Genomic DNA, 14,255 nt, shown 5'->3' on the forward strand with positions numbered 1-14,255 from the left:
CCCAGCCGAGGGCCGGGGCCGCTGCCGCTCGCCTCCCCCAGCAGCAGCTCGAGGTGTCTCCAGCCTGCCGTGCCCCGGAGGAAATCGTGTCAAAACCAATCTCCTGCGAAACGCCCTTTAAATTAAAAAGGGATGCTGCCTGCTAATCCCTTCCCGGCACACGCTGCCTCCCCCGTCCCGCTAATAACCACAGCGAAGTGTTTCCAGTCCCCGTCAGAGTCAAGGGCCTCTGGAATTCCCCTCTCACTGCGCTGCTGAAAGCTGGGTGAGGAGGGGGAATTCGGCCCCTTCCGAGAGCAATTGACTTCTCGAGATCTGTTTATTTTTCACACTTTGCTCCGGGTAAGCACTGGGAGCAGCAGGCACTCCTCTGCCTCGTCCTCCAGGCCCGCGGGTCCCGGCTCAGCATGGGAACGTTTGGGCCGGGCCCGCAGCGAAGGTTTCAGCCAAATCAAAGAATTTCACAGCAAAGGCTTCAGCCAAATCAAAGAATTTCTCCCCGAGAGCTTCGCAAACATGTGTGAGTGTGTGCGTGACACACCTCTTCCAGGCAAACAACAGGTTGTGCCGCCTCCCCGCTCCTCCTTTGATCTCGGAAAGGCCCCGGCCAGCGCTCGGGCTGGATCTGAAAGGCGTCCTTCATAAAAAACATCCCCAACAATTACCCAGCGGAAGCTCTCGGGTTCACGCCGCCCAGGGCAGCTGCAGCCACGGCTCCGAGGAGCAGCCCCGAGGTTTGGAGATGGGAGAGCTCCCGGGCATGTTCCCCAGGCAGAGATGGAAGCCCCAAAAAGACTCCGACCCCAAATCCTCCCTGAAACGTGCAGAGTCCCCGTAGCCAGTACCCGCTACAAGCTTTTCACGCTCAGCTTTTTCAGCCCCGTTGCAACGCAAAAAGGCAAGAAATGAGTTAAAAACCAAGAAATGAGTTAAAAACCAGGACGTGGCCACCGAACCAGGAGGGCAGGAGGCGCCCCACGAGCACAGCCTGCTGGCTGCAATGCCCACGGACGTCCCATCGGGTCCGGAGCAGAGCCCCAGGGCATCACACCGAGGGAACTGCACGGCCTGGGGACGGTGCCGTGAGCCACCCTGGCTCCAAAACCCCCACGGCACCACAAATTTGGGGGCCCAGCAGCAGCACCCTGAGGACGGGGCAGGCCGGGTTCCCCCCTCCTTGTGCTAACAACCCCAGGGCGATGCCCAGGCACCTCCCTCTGCCTCCGGGCTCTGAGTTTTGCAGAACCCAAAGGGTTTCAGGCTGGCTGTGCTCGGGTTGAGTCAGCACTGCTGGCACTGGAGCAGGAAGCCGGGGCTGGCCCCCAGTGACTCACGTCCCGGAGCCGGCCTCGCCTTGCCAGGGACCTCTCCGGGAGCGTGCCAGCCTCCGCCGGAGGCGTTAGCCCGCTGCAGACAGGCACCGAGCACTGAGGTGACGACAGCCCAAAGCTATGTGCTCCCCAGAGCCAGGACAGGCAGCGCTGGCACGTCCCTCCCGCAGAGGAATCCGGTGCTCACAGCCCAGGTCCCCGGTCCCGGGGCCAAGCACTCACCCTCCAGCTTGCTCTCCGCATTCTCGGGTTGTTTCTCCTCCACATTCCTGCTCTCCCTCGGCTCCGGCTGCTGGGGCTGGGCTGGGGCAGCTCGATCCGGGAGGGGCAGCTCCTGATTCTCACCTGGGGGAGAAAGAAAAAAAAAAAAACAGGCCCCACGCTCAGCAAGGGCTGCCCAGGAGAGGTTCTCCGCAAGGACTCCGCGCCGTGCCGGCCCCGCCTGCCCAAGCAGCGCCGTTTACATTCAACCCGGCGGCTGCGAGGGAAGCAATAAAAAAAATATATATATATATAAATAAATAAATTAACAACCTCATAGAGCGGTGGCAGCGAGCCAGCGCTAACTACCTCGGCCAATTAAAATGCGAGAGGGGTTCCGAGCAGCTTTTAGACGGGCACTTAGCAATGTGTTACCTGTCAAGAGCTCCCGGCTCCGCGTCCCCAGCGAGTTTGGAGACGCAGGGGAACAGCATGGCACCTGACATTTGGTAGGCCAGCCAACAACTGTTTGACAGATATTCCAGGAGCTGTCAAAGCCACCAGATTCCTCCCTTTCCCCAGCAGCTGCCGCAGGGGCCGTGCGTGCTCCCGGGCTGATCTCGTGCAGCGGAAAGGAAAGGCTGGGACGCGGGTAGGAGCAACCGGGGGGCAGCTTACAGGGCGAGAGGAATCCGCTGGGGTGAGCCGCTGCAGCAGGAGCTTACCGGGCTCGGCTTCCTTCTCTGCAGCCTCCTCTGCTTTCCTGGGGGGCTGCAGCTTTGTTTTCTCCCCAGCCTCAGCTTTCTGCTCCCCGTCCGGCGCTGGTTGGGCCGGCTGCTGCTCCTTGTAGGGCGGCCTGCCGCCCTGCTGCACCTTCCCCTCCGGGACGTGCTTGGGATTCTTCGCTGGCTCGTCGGTCCCTCCCCACGGTCGGTTCTCAGCCATCGCTTCCTTCCCTTCTTTCGGGCCCAGCGCCTCTTCCTGGGGATGGGGCTGGGGCTGGGCCGGCTCCTGCGGCGCGGCGGCGCCTTTGGCTGCCCCGAGCTTGTTCTCGTCGGACTCCTCCCGCTCCCGGCCCGTGTCCACCTGCACCTCGTCCCGCGGCACGGGCGGCTCGTGGCGGTGCGCTTCCCCCACGGGCAGGGCGATCCCTAGGGCAGACAGCAGGTAGGGTTACAGGGGGCAAAAATAACAGCCAGCAGGCTCCCAGCACGCGCAGCCGTGCCCGGTACCCGTCACCCTTCTGCTTCCTCACCGAGAGGCTGCGCCCCTAACGAGCCCCAAACACTAAATCGCCTTCAGCCCACGGGGCAGCCAGCTGAGATCAGGACCCTGACCTCACCGAAACGCTCTCACGCACCTCCCAGCCCCAAAGCTGACGCCCCTGCCCCAAATTCCCTCCTGACCTTGGTCGGGCCGGTCGAGCTGCACTTTCTCCTCCAGCTTCCCTCTCTCCTCGTCCCTCTTGGGTACCTCCATGGGCACCTTGATCTGCGGCTGCTCCATCTCCTCCTTTTCATCCAGCAGCTTCGGTTTATCGCGGTCATCCTCCGCCTCCTCCACCGCGGGGTTCTGCTCTGTGGACGGAGGGTTCATCGCGCCGGGTTACGCGCGGCCCCGCCGCCGCAACCCCCTTCCGCCAGCACGAGCCTGCAGCTGCTTCCCCACGGAGGGGCTGGGGGCTTTGTTCTGCCCCCCCGAGGGGCTGGGGGCTTTGTTCCGCTCGCCGTTTGCTCTCCCTGCAGCCTCTCCGACGAAGCCACGAGCGCGGAGCCGCTGCCGCTGCGAGCCCGTGCCGCCAGATGGTAGCATCCGCCCGGCTGCCCGCCGCGGGGCACGCGAGCGCAGGGAGCCCCCAGCACCCACCCGCACCGCAGAGCAGCTCCAAGCCTTTTTTTTTATTAATTTTGTTTGCTTTTTTCCCCTTTTTTTTTTGCAAGAGCATTCCCGTAGCCCTCCCGATGACGCGAGGAGCAGGAGGGAGAGGAGCGGTGAGACCCCAGGGAAGGCGGCACGCAGCCAGGAGCGCAATCAGGACAGGGTCCTGAGGGATCTGGGGCTCTCGTCACCCCTCCCCAAAGGGATGGGGGGCTCCTGGGACACGGGACCCAGCACCAGAGCAGCCCCGTGGGAGCTCCTGGGGTCCGAGGGGGCCCTGCTGGCCCCCAGACCTGTCCCGTGTGAGCACAGGGCTCGCTCTCCCCTGGAAGAGCAGCGGAGGAGGAAACGTGATTGTTTCCCAGCACTGAAGTTGTACTGTGCTTTTTTTTTTTTTTCCCATCCAACAAACAGCAAAAAAAAAAAAAAATCGTCTTCTGTAAGAAAAAATTCCCAACTCTCCCCCCTCCGTTTGCCCTCCCCCCCCCCCCCCTTGTGATTTCCTTTGGGGAATTAATTCTATAAACATCTTTCAATTTTCTCCTCCCCCTCCGCAGGGCTGGTGCGATTTATTACGAGATGAACTCATGGGAAAGAGGAGATTGCCACAACTTCAGCTGCGTGGGCCTTACCCAAGTTGGGAAAAGGAAAAAAAAATAATAAAATAAAAAAAAAAAAAAAAAGAACAAATCGTGGCCCAGAGGGAGCCGTGCCAGGAACACCCCGGGCTCCTTGGCCCCGGGCGCGAAGGGCCGCGCGCCGGCGCTGGCTGGCGGTCAGCACCTCCCTGCCTCAGCACTGCTGCTGGGAGGGGAAAAAAAAAAGGACTGGGGCTTTCTGAGAAACCCCAGCCTGGTGCTCAGGGGTCTCTCCCTCTTTGAGGGAGTGCCCAGAGTTCAGCGAGTCAGGGCAGGACGCTCCTCCTTTCAGGAATAATCCGAGCGCAGGAAGCGGTGCCCGCTGCTGGCAGGGGCCCTGGGAAAGAAAAAAGGGGAAAAAAAAGGGGAAAAAAAAAAACAAAAAAAACAGGAGAGGAAGTTTTCCAGGCAAACGGAGGAGCTGGGGCTGGAGTGAGCCCCGCGTTGGGCACACGGCGCTGTGGCAGGTGCCAGTGCCAGCGCCGCCCGGGGAGGCCGCGAGGAGCGCCAGCCCGAAATCACGGGCAGGCTTCCACGGCCCGGCAAACAATGCGAGGAGGAGGCAGAAAGAAAACAGCGACGAAAACAAAAAAGTCTCCAACGCCATAATAAGCCAAAGTTGCCTCTGAGCCGTCATTTGCTCAGCGGGAAACAAAATTAAGTTCATCATCGGGGCGTGAATTAACGACCTCGCGCGCGGCATGGAAACCGAGAAGGGGCCGCGTGCGGTTTGCAGAGAACAATTTTGCTCGGGCTGTGTAATAATCACTCTGACTGTCTAGTCGCCCTTCGGGTCCCTTCGGAGCGCGTTACAGTAATGCTGCGCCTCTTAATGTTTTATGAGCGGCGCTGGACTTTACAGGCAGGGGCTGAGAGGCTGTAAAAGCTTCTTGGCTTTACAACAACAAAACCCCGGCGCTCGCCCCGCCGAGGGCTCGCCGCTCCCGGGGCTCCGCTCGCCTTCGCCGAGGCTTTCTGCAGCTGGTTTGTGCGGGCGTGTGCGCGCCTCTGTCTTGTGGTTTGCCAGCAGCCTCTCCAGGCTGCAATAAAATTTCACGATTAGCAACCTAAAAGCTTCCCTTCCCCCTCTCGCTCCCGGTTGGGGCGGCAGCGGCGAGCCCGGGAAGGTTTTAAAACCCTCCCCGCGGGGCTCTCACCGCGCTGTGTCCGCCGCAGGAGCGCCGAGCTTCAACCACTTGAGCCCCCCGAAATGGAGCGACCCCGTTTTGCAAGGCCGTACGGGATGGGAAACCCCTTGCAGAAAGCGAGGGGAAGGGATGGGGGCACACCAGCCCCCCCAAAAACTCCCGGGGAAAGCCGCAGCCCCCTAGGGACACGGAGAGAGCACCCCCCCCAGCCCGAGCGGCGCCTCCGGGAGCTCCCCCCCGGCGGGCGCAAGGGTTCCAGATTTCACAAGGTTATCGAATGGCATCCCTGAAATTAGTTCACAGTTGTCTCCTGACGCACCAGCAGTAAAAAAACCCACCCCAATTACCAGAGGCTGCCGGTTCCTTTTCTGTGTCACAGGCGCTATTAAAAGCTCGCTCGCACAAGGCACCGGGGAGAGCTGCGGCAGCGCCAAGCTGCTCCCGCGGCGCTCGGGAAGCGTGCAGAGCCCTCGGCTCCACGCACGGGGCTCCTCCAGCACACAGCACGGCCCTAATAAATAGAAAATAACCCGCAGGCACGCTGCCTGCAGCCGAAGGGGTCTCGTCTCGGGGTTAACGCCTGCCCGAGGAGGCTTGGTGCATGCGGAGGAGCCGAAGGGGGACCCCGGTGTCACCTGCGGCCGGGGGACCCCACGGCCACGGGGAGCACGGCCAAGTCGAGGGCTTCCCGTGGCAGCGGGCGCTCTCCTCACGGCGTGAATCGGGGCTTTGTTCGCCGGGATTGCACAACGCCAGGGAAGGGAAAGGAAGCGGCAAGCAGCGAGTAAGGAGCTGAAAAATATTACAAAATCTTAATCCGCCCCGCGAGACCCTCTGGGGTGCTTTCAAATACAGAGAGAAATTGCCTAATTAGCTTTTTTTTTTTTTCTTTTCTTTTTTTTTTTTTTTTTCTTTTTTTTTAAATGGATAATTGCCTTCATGAGCTTTCACGGGCAGCTTAGCAACCTTTTAACGTGCGCGCGCGCACGGCGCGGAGCGGCTGAAGGGTTCTGAAAGGGGTTTTATACCTTTCCCGAGGAGCTGCTGACAGCAAACCTCAAGCCATCCAGGCTGGGGCTGCACCGGGCGCTGGGGTGTCGTTAGGAAAAACACCACTCGGAGCTCGCTGGTCAAGCCGCGTTCACATAAAAGGGCAATGTTCTAATATTCATCATCCCCAGGCCCACGGGGCAGGGTTTTAATGAAAGTCTGCACAGTTCTGCCCCGTGCACCATCAAAGAGGCCAATAAATGCCGAGCGCACGCTGCTGAGGACCAGGGGAGAAGGCTCAGCACCTCCCGGGGCTGCCCTGCTGAGCCGTGCACCCCCTGTGCCCCCACCCCTGCCCCGTGCCAGGAGCAGGACCAGGCACGGGCTGCTCCGGAGCGCAGGACGCAGCTGCCAAAGCATTTAGCCAGGCTGTGGGCTCGGAGCTGTGCAGAACACTCCAGGAGGAGCAGCAGCACAAAGAAAGGAGCCGTTTAGTGCCCCTCACCGGGGCGCAGGGAGGCTCAGCTCCAAGGAGCAGCACCCAGCAGCCCCCCGACACCGCTTCTCCTCCCGTCCTCCTCCTCCAGCACCACGGGGACGTGCCAGGGGGGAAGCTGAGCCTCCACGGGGAGCCCAGCCCCGGGGTTTGGCCCAGGGGAGGTTTAGGAAGTGAGAGTGCCCCAAACGGATCCCTCCTGGGTAGGGGTATTTGGTCCAGAGGTGAGCACCCCACGGGGAGGATGCTGATGAGCTCTGGGGGCACACAGAGTACAGCAGGGCAGCCCCCGAGCCAAACCTCCTGCGCTGCCGCCCTGCTTCACGTGGAGAAGAAGTAAAGAGATTCAGCAAACTCCACGGACACCGCCGTTTATGGGCCCTTTTTTTTTATTTTCCCAGCCACAAGCACCCGAAAGGAGCAGCTGTTCTTTGGCCGTTACCGCTCCCAAATTAACCAAGGCGGAAAAATTCAATCGCATCCCCCCTCCCGGCCCTGCTGGGCGCGCACCATTAAGGGATTGAGAGCAGCTTCTGCTCGCAGCTCGCGGGCACCCCGGCGCCCGGGAAGGCTCACGCCACGCTGGGGTGAGCTTTGAGGGTGAAGGGAGAAAAAAAAATCAGCACTGGCAGGGTCGGTGCAGCCCCGAGTGAATGTTATCGGCGGCAGCACCGGCGTCGGGGAGACACCCAGAGCCGCTGGGCAGGAACGCGGCCAAGAAGCAGGAGGGAGGATGGATAACCTCCAGGAGAGGCAGCCCTCCTCCAGCTTCCGCTCTCAATCTCCGCGAGGAGATTTCAAGGCCCCCGAAGAACAAAAAAAAAAAAAAAAAAAAAAAAAGCCCGAGGAGAAGCAAAGGAAAATAAACTGAAGGAACAGGACGCAGCCGAGGGGGAGCGCGGGGTCAGGCGACACCTGCTAGCGGTGGCCTTGCGAGGCGAGCCCGCAGCTGGGGACGGGAGGGAGCGGCCGTAATTCCATCAGCGGGCGCAGTAAACAAATAATAAATAACGTGAACCGGTAAACAAAGCCGAGGCATAATCACAGGCTTTGTCAGAGCTCAAACCGAATCCAAATTTATATCCTCGCCACCGAAAAAAAAAAATAAATAAAAAAAAAAAAAAAAGGCAGTGCCCGTAAATTTACATACCTCTGAGCAGGGTGAATGGGGGTTGTTGGCAGCGGGGGCAGCGTGCTGGGAGCTGCCCCGTTTGGCCACTCAGCCCTCGCACAGGTGGCCACTGCTGAGCTGTCCCCAAGTTCACTGCCACCACGGGGTGGGGACACCCGTGCCCTGTCCCCAGCCCCGCACCCTCCCCTTCCCCAAAAAACAACCCCAAAGGGCACCGGAGAGCTGCCTGGAAACCACCCTGCGCCCACCACACTGAAAAAATAAAATAATTTAATAAGTGGAGCTGGGGACACGACCCGAGCAGGCACGTACCTGGCATTTTGACAGGGTCCTGCTCCATTCTGCTCTCCTCTCTTTCCAGGTGCTCCAAGCCCACCGCTTCTGTCCTCACCGGGGCGTCCTCGGTGGCAGACAAGGTGGTGTAGGTGCTGATAACCAGCATTCCCAGCCCGATCCACAGGATGATCTGCAGGGAGCAGAGCCTGGGTTAGCACAGAACAAACGGGACTGCTCCACACGGCGTTTGTCACGCAAATGGGTCCCCAAACAATTTGGAGCTCGGCGCAATCACACGTGCCAGTAAGACAGGAGAGAAGGGTAAGAGGCAAATAAGTTGTGTTTGGATGCAGAGGCACAACGTGAGAGCCTCGGACGCTGGAAGCTGCAGAAACGACAACTCCTGCATCAGAAGGAAGCGGACAGGGCACAGGAACAGAAAAATGCACGCGGTGGACAGGAGCCCAGCTGCAGAGGCTCGCTGCCTGCTGCTTCCAGCAGCTACTTTGGAGCGCCACAAAATCCAGCCTGGCTGAGAGCAGAGGTGCCCAACCTGTGTACGGGCAAGGAAGGGTTCCAGTTAAATCATTTAAAATGTCTTATTTCTGAGTAAGGCCTCCACACACCAGCCCTGGAGGTTAATGCTCCAGGAACGTGGTCAGGGCTAAGAGGAAGCTGCCAAGAAGCAAATCAGCGAGCCCCAGAAAGCTGGGAGCAAACGGGGGGGAACGCAGCAAGGCAGAACCTGGGTCCCGTGCAGGGAAGGGCTCCAAGAACTTCTCCGACAAGGCTGCCAGCCTGCAAACTGCAGCGTTTTGTGTGCCCCTCACGGCCACTGCGGGGTCCCCACCTCCAGCTCCTGGGGCAAGGACGCCAATTTTTCCACCCCAAGCCTGAGCAGAACAACTTCCCCCGTGCAGGCAATGGTGCCAAAGTCTCCCTCTGCCAAGGAATCCTGCCTCCTGCTCCATCCTCCAGGAGCTGCCCGGCCCTTCAGGTGAATAAATCCCCCTCCTGCTGCCACCTCAGCAGCTCACGAGGGGACGGGGAGAGTCCCACGGGATTCATCCTCTGCCTCGCCCCCCCCCGGGAGTCCTTACCCTGCAGCACAATTAACAAAAGGCAGGAGAAAAGGGACGCGGCTCGGCCTGAGAGGAACCAGCAGCAGCCGCTGGGGACCATTAACGCAACCGGGAGCTGCCGTGGGCTACCGGAGGGAGGCAGGAGATGGAAAATAAAAAAAAGGGGGGGGGGGACAGAGATTGAAAGGCAAAGGCCAAGCAGGGCCAGCCCTGAGGGAAGGACGGGGCTGAGGCTTTGCTCCCCTCGTTGCTGGGCTGCCCAGGAGCGGGGTCAGCGCCCCGGGAGCCTGCGGCCCCCCCGCCACGGAGACGCCTTGGGAAGGAAGGGGCCGGCAGGACACGGAGCAGCTCCGGGCTGGGGACAGGCACGGTCAGGGAGCAGAGGGCAGATCTGAGAGCCTCTGGAGAGGAAACAGAAGCGCAGGCTGCTGCCTGCCTCGCCGGGCGGCTGCACAAAGAGCAGACATCCTGCCAGCCTGCCCCGCGCCGTGCGCTCAGCGGGTCCCTGCCCTCGGCGCGGGGGCTCCTCCGCTTCCTCCCCCCAGCAGAAAGGTTTCTGGTGGCCGCCCCGGCCCCTTCCAGAAACAACAGCAGAGAGGAAGAGCGTTCCCACAAAGGGGAGCTATTCTGGTGCCACAGGAACCGGGAGAGATGGGGGAGAGAAGGGAACCGTAGGAAACGGCTGAGAACACCCAGCGTTTCCAAAGTGGGGGGGGGGTTGTTGGTTCTTATCTTCATAGGGAGCCAGGGGCTCGAATGCCTTGGACTCTGCCCCCTCTGGTTGTTTAAGGTTTGGAGATCATCTGCGAGCTTCCCAGGGCGCTGGGTAGGGGCACACGTGGCAGGGGGAGGCCGGGGAGCTGCGGCCGTCCCGCGCCTCCGTGCTCAGCCACCCCAGGAGCAGCACAGGACCTGGAGGAGGAGGAGGAGGAGGTCTGTGCTTCAGACCAGGTCCACAGAGATGCTCGTGGCACACAAAACCAGGCTCTTTGTACTCGGGGGGACACCCAGGGAAAGCTCTGGCAATCAGGGGACCAAAAGCTGCGAGGCCTCGGTGGCCCCAGGAGGCAGACACAGCTCAGCAACCACCCAAAGCAGCTGGAGCAGAGAACTGGGAGCAAGGGAAGCAGCACTGCAGGGCTGCTGTGACCCCATGTCTGATCCCATGGGAAGAATCGGCCCCCCACGTGTGAGAAGGGGACCTGCTGAGAGCAGAGACCCCTCTCCAGGGCTCCTTAAGGGGCAGTCAGCACAGCAGGAGTCCCCGGAGAGCAGCGCCGCGAGCCCGGGAGCTCACAGGAGGAAGTTTACGCGGCCGTTTCCTCTGCTGGTTGCTTTCCCTCGGCCGTCCTTCCTCCCAGAAGACAGCTCGACCTTTTTGCACAGCGCTGTCATCAACCAAAGCCTCTCACCACGCCTGAGCCAGCAGCGGGACACGAGAAGGGGGTTTGTCTCCCCAGGGCTGCTCTGGGCACCGAGGGGAGGAAGGAAGAGCAGGGGACCCTCGGACAGGGGAGGTGCTCGGGGTGCTGGACGGACCCAGAGAGCCCACGGCGAGGGGAACCCTTCCCATCCACACTTCCCGACCCCGAGCAGCCTCGTGGTGGCTCCTCTGCCCCACGCAGGACGAGGAAGTCAGGCTCCAGCACCAGGAGCCTCGCTGGGAGCCGAGCTGTTTGCAGACCTCAGCAGGGCTCTGCCAAACCTCGCCCGGCCCCGGGGGGCAGCAGGAGAGGGAGCTGCACCTTTAGGGAGGGCACGCTCCTCCCCAGCCCGTTCCCAGCCCTGCTGCCTGGCTTTCAAGCTTTTCACCTCCTCAAGTTGCTCTAACACCTCTCAGAAAGCCCCAGCCCCAGCCTGACCAGCGGCTGTGCCAATTAACAACGCTAATTAGCAGCTCGCTGGCAAAGCCAGGGCTTTTTGCTGGCCAGCAAGGATCTGGGACTGCCCCCATCCCTCCCCCAGAGCCCTCTGTGCTGCTGTGGGTGCAGCTCCTGTCCCACAGCCCAGGCTCCATCCTCCCAGCTCCGAAAGGGAACTGGCACGGATCGGAGGCGGCCCCATAAAAGCAGCACTGGGAGAGCCCAGGGAGCTCAGGCAAGCACCAGAGCTGGATTTGAGGAGGGGGCTCAGGGTGGGAGGGGAACACTCACGTGCATTGTTCAGGCCCAGGGCTGGCTCCTTCTCCCCCCGCCTGCCGCTCTCACAGGTTTGGATGGAGCAGGGCGCCTGATCAAAGCGAGCAGGAATGAAGGAGGAGAGCACAGACAGAGCTCCGGGGAAAGAATAAATGAGACTCTGCACAAGACCTGGGGGCACGAGGAGAGGCTGGGCCCCGCGCTCAGCTCCCGGAGAGGTGCAGGGAGGCGCTGGGCGGCTCACACAGCTCTGAGGACAGGTGTGCCCTCACAGCATCGGTCAAAGCAAGTATGCAAACCTGACAGGCCATGGATCACTCGGGAAAAGGCTGGACAGCTTGCTACCAGCCCCCTGAAACACCAGGGTAACCCGGGGGCTGATGCCTGCGATAAGCCCAAAGTCCTTTGTGGGATTTCTGTGGGACAACCCCCCCCCCCAGCAGCCTCGGGAGCAGCATTTGGGGTCACTGCGAGCTCAACCCGGTGCTCAAGCCCTGGCTGCTGCCTCTGGGCAGCCGGTCACAGAGCTCAGCACGCCCTGAGTGCAGCTTCCAGGCGCTGCAGAGAAACGCTGAGGCTCGGCCGGAACAGAAAGCGATTCCTGAAAGTGCTCTTTGTTCCCCTGAAAAACCCCGGCTGGCAGTCGGGCTCCTGCTCGGGGTTTCAGTCAAAGGAGTTAGGAGCGGAGTGTCAGAATCCCGAGTGAAAGCTGGAAAGTTGGACTACTTCCTCGTGTCAGAGAAAGCGTGGGGAAAGGGGAAAGAAAGAAAGAAAGAAAGAAAAAAAAAAACACGCCCTGCTTAAAAACTTCGTGGACGTTTGCAAAGCCACAAGTCATTAAAGGCAGAGAAAGCCATTAGCTCTGTAGGACCCACAAAAATGTCCTGCTCTCCCCCTGCTGACTCCGCAGTTTGCTGAAAGCCTTACCCCCAGCCCAGCGCTGTCGTGAGGGGTAACGCTGGAGCAGAGGCCTGCTAAAAGGCAGCGGATTAAGTTATTGTTAGAAAGAAACAAAACATGCGAATTTCAGCCCCATAAAAACAGGCTATTTGCAGAAGCAGAAGGATCAAGCCCAGCAAAGAGCCACTTTGTTCCAGTCCCCGAGGAGGCCAATTCAACCCGGAGCAGGAGGAAAAGCTGAACTCCTACCAGCCTCTGAGCGACCCCGATCGCTTCAAAATCAATTCCTGGAGCAACACCTCTACGTGTGTGTTCCTTTTTATTATTATTTTGGTTGAAACCAGAAAGCTGAGGGTCAGCAGCAAGAACCGCATGGCTGGGAAGTTTTGTTTGTTTTACCCGGCCCGGGCAGGTTGAGCTGTAAGGCCCGGGCAGGTTTTATAGGCTGCCTGGATTTCCCCCCTCTGTGGCTACAGACCCCGAAAGCCCACCAGAAGGCGGGCTGGAAGCAGCATTTTAAGCACGGAGGGACAAAAAGAGCCGGTGTTCCAGCCTGGGGCAGGGCAAGCACGGAGCCAGCCCCTCTGCTGCTGTCGGCGTGCCCGCGAGCGGTGCCGTGCAGGGCAGCGACCACGACAGCTCCCACCTGCAGCAGGGGGAGGCAGCAGGGGGGGTGCTGGAGGAGGCGCTGAGCAGTTTCCCTCCTGCAGCCCCAGGACCTACGTTCCCGGGCTCCGCAGAGGGCTCAGGGGGATGTGGAGCAGCGTCGCCACTGACCTGTGAGCAGAGCGCGTTCTTGTGGATCTTCTTGTAAATCAGAGCCGGGCAGATGAAACAAATGAGGCTTCCCATCGTGGCACCCGTCAGGCCCAGGACTGTTTCCACTGGTAAAGAAGAAGGAGAGAAGTCAGCAGAGCCCTTGCCCTCCAGCAGCACGGCTCCCTGAGCCCCCCCAGGCTGCGGCCAAGCCCGACAATCCCACACCAGGACGCAGCCCCTGCCCCAGCTCCCCGCTCACCGTTGGGGATCATGATGCCTCCGATCATGGTTCCAAACACCACGGCCAGCGTCAGGGCTTTGAAGCGGAGCGGGGGCATGTAGCCCCCCGCGGCGAAGGTGCCATCCTTCTGCTGGAAGAGAAACATCAGGAGGGGGAGAGGATGAAGCGAGCCCCCACTGCACACCCAAATGGCTCCAGGGGGGACAAGAGGGGCACGGGGGACAGGACAGGGGCAGTTTCACGAGCTGAGCGCTGTGCTTTCTGTGGGGTGGGGGGCAGCTAGACGTGGCTGAGCACTTTTAAATATGCAACTGCGCTGGAACCTTCAGAACAAGACTGATGGGAGGCAAGGAGCCAAATCTGCAGTTTCCATCCTGCCCCAAACGTGAACCGTACAGCTGTATCCGAATCCCTCTGCCAGTGCTGCTGCTGCTCGGCCTCTGCGAGCGGCCCCAAGGCCAAGGGCATGAGAAAGAGGCGCAGCTGGGAAGGCAGGAGGGGAGGGGGGGGACGGGCACGGGGGAAGAGCTCCGGCACAGCCACCCCATGGCATCCCCAACGCCTCCGGGAGCGGGGCTAAATCCCAGCACGGTGCGGCGCGTGGGTCGGCTCCTCGACGTGACGGAGCTGCGGGGGAGCTGCTGGTGCTGGAGGGCTTCCAGGCACCCCCCCCGTTTCCCGTCCCGTCCCACACTCCCCGAGCAGGAGGTGTGGAAGGAAAGCACAGGATGCCACGGGCCCTAGGGACCCGGCAGGTCCCCGCGCTCCCGGCCGCAGGGGTTGGGAGAGAAAAGCGAAGTGACACATCGGGGACCCGGGGGAGAACCCGGAGCGTCCCCAGAGCTGCTCTCCTCCACGCCTGCTGGCTTTCGCCAGCACTCTTCCCTCATCCTCAGACCCTCCCGACGTGAGAAAAGAGCCGGGGGCTTCTCACAGGCAGAAGTGGCAGGATTTAGAGCTATAAATTGCTCGAGTTTTATTTCCTGCCCTAAGAGGTTTCTATTTATGCAGATACACAAAGGCCTCAGAACATTCCCACAATCTC

The 14,255-nt window shown here is 60.8% G+C and overlaps 1 protein-coding gene across 2 annotated transcripts in view; it reads right to left on the bottom strand.

The window, feature by feature from the left end:
* Window positions 1–14,255, bottom strand: part of SLC38A10 (solute carrier family 38 member 10) — a 31,027-nt gene that overhangs the window by 3,736 nt on the left and 13,036 nt on the right. For both annotated transcript variants that reach the window (XM_082774820.1, XM_082774819.1), the window contains exons 9-14: window positions 13,229–13,340; window positions 12,988–13,094; window positions 8,127–8,280; window positions 2,939–3,109; window positions 2,258–2,683; window positions 1,554–1,676 (exon numbers count right to left, since the gene is read on the bottom strand). In XM_082774820.1, the coding sequence (XP_082630946.1) occupies window positions 1,554–1,676; window positions 2,258–2,683; window positions 2,939–3,109; window positions 8,127–8,280; window positions 12,988–13,094; window positions 13,229–13,340 (1,093 nt within the window). The remainder of the gene's footprint in view (window positions 1–1,553; window positions 1,677–2,257; window positions 2,684–2,938; window positions 3,110–8,126; window positions 8,281–12,987; window positions 13,095–13,228; window positions 13,341–14,255) is intronic.

This window comes from Aythya marila, assembly GCF_965140915.1.
Source record: "Aythya marila genome assembly, chromosome: 18".
Classification (NCBI taxonomy): domain Eukaryota; kingdom Metazoa; phylum Chordata; class Aves; order Anseriformes; family Anatidae; genus Aythya; species Aythya marila.